Source organism: Polistes canadensis, unplaced genomic scaffold (assembly GCF_001313835.1).
Source record: "Polistes canadensis isolate GaletaPanama2010 unplaced genomic scaffold, ASM131383v1 scaffold_291, whole genome shotgun sequence".
Taxonomy (NCBI): domain Eukaryota; kingdom Metazoa; phylum Arthropoda; class Insecta; order Hymenoptera; family Vespidae; genus Polistes; species Polistes canadensis.
The window spans coordinates 93,041-94,894 of NW_014569838.1; the positions used below are offsets into that span (position 1 = coordinate 93,041).

At 29.9% G+C, this 1,854-nt stretch overlaps 1 protein-coding gene across 4 annotated transcripts in view; it reads left to right on the forward strand.

The window, feature by feature from the left end:
* Positions 1-1,854, forward strand: part of LOC106791189 (rho GTPase-activating protein 4-like) — a 36,760-nt gene that overhangs the window by 30,755 nt on the left and 4,151 nt on the right. For all 4 annotated transcript variants that reach the window (XM_014756660.1, XM_014756663.1, XM_014756661.1 and 1 more), the window contains 4 exons: positions 364-585; positions 691-761; positions 860-1,040; positions 1,151-1,439. In XM_014756660.1, the coding sequence (XP_014612146.1) occupies positions 364-585; positions 691-761; positions 860-1,040; positions 1,151-1,439 (763 nt within the window). The remainder of the gene's footprint in view (positions 1-363; positions 586-690; positions 762-859; positions 1,041-1,150; positions 1,440-1,854) is intronic.

Below are 1,854 nucleotides of genomic sequence, written 5' to 3' on the forward strand. Positions count from 1 at the left end.
ATTTAATATAAAAATCAATAAAATCCATTTGCAGAAAGTATAGAAAATATTTACTCAATATTTGATTACGTGTGATAAGATAAGGTGTTTTAGGATCAAATTSTATTGTAMTATGTTAAGTTTTATTGAAATGTATGACTCTGTAAAAAAGATAATATGTATTGACACGTTAACTGTAAATGATCAAGTTGCTGATGAAGTCCCCAGTAAGGGATGAAACGTACAACTAGTTCAAAATAAATTGTTCATCAGATTTATTAACCGTCTATAATTCCCTTTAAGACTTATATATATTAATATATTTTTTGGACAAGAATATTGATACTTATAGATAATTTTAATAAACATTTCGCGTTAAATCAGTCTTTCAGAATTCTCGGATGAAAATATGATGGATCCTTATAACTTAGCTATATGTTTCGGTCCAACTTTGGTACCAGTCCCCGAGGACAAGGATCAAGTTCAATATCAAAATCAAGTTAACGAATTGATCAAGAATATTATTACATTTTGCGAGGAAATATTTCCAGAAGACATAGGTGGTACGCAATACGAGAAATATATAAGCAGAGAACCGGACGACGTGTTAGTATGCCTATACAAATCCATAAATATAATTCTATAATATTATTTGAATATCATTTTTCTTATTGTCTTTCTATTTTTTTTTTTTTTTATTTATAATATCAGAGACGTTGGTGATTCACCGACGGATCAAGTACAAGAGGACATGGATTCCGAAGTATATCCATCGGAAGATGGTCAGCATTATTAGTTTATTCATTAATTTATAAATATATAGAAAAATATTGTTTTTAAATATTTTTTCTTTTCTAATAATAAATCGTTTCAAACACAGAGTCAGAAAATTTGGAAGCTACTGCGCAATTCGACTTCAATGCTAGATCGGAGAGAGAACTTAGCTTTAAAAAGGGCGATACTTTAACATTATTTACTCAAGTTAGCAATGACTGGTGGCGGGGTTCATTAGCTGGGAGAGAAGGATTAATACCTGACAAATATATCATGTTGAAAATAAAGTAAGAACCTTCTTCTATCTTTAATATATCAATTGAATAATCATCGATTTATAATATATTATAAATATTATTTAATAATAATATTTTTTGTTTGTAAATAAAACACACAGAGATGAAGAACGAGAAAAAGAATTATTGAAATCGTCCAGCGAAGAATCAATGAGACGAAGAGCTTCCAGTTCAGCAGACAGCGTTCTACCTAACAACAATTCACCATTGATGATGAGTTCAACTGGTACGTCGAACGCATGGTCTTCGACTCCAGTATCAGATATTTCTCTTACAACGAATACGATGTCAGGGGAAAATAATAGTACTAGCAGTGGTGGTATCGTACCGGCAACTGTTGTTACACATGTGCCCTGCATCTCTTCTGCTCAACCTATCATCAGTCGAGAGGTATTAGAAACAACCGTTTAGCTAGCTAGCTACCCACACGCAATAGCTCTAATTTAGTTTCTTTGTACGTTATCTGGTTTCTCTGCTTTTGTCATTTATTATTGTCTGTTGTGTCTCTTTTATTTTCTGTTTTTTTTTTATTTTATTTTATTTTATTTTATTTCATTTTATTTTATTTTATTTTTGTTTATCTACGTACGTGCGCAACAAATGTGTTTTGCGCAACACATAAATACACGCAAAAAAAAAAGAAAAAAAAAAACAAAATATTTACAAACAACAAAAATAAATGGATCATAATAAGCTCTAGGCACGTAAAAGTGCATGGCTATATCATGCTAGTAAAGTAATTTTTATATCCTAATTATTGTTTCTCTCTATTATTTTTATCTATATTTTGTTCTTTTGTTTTTTT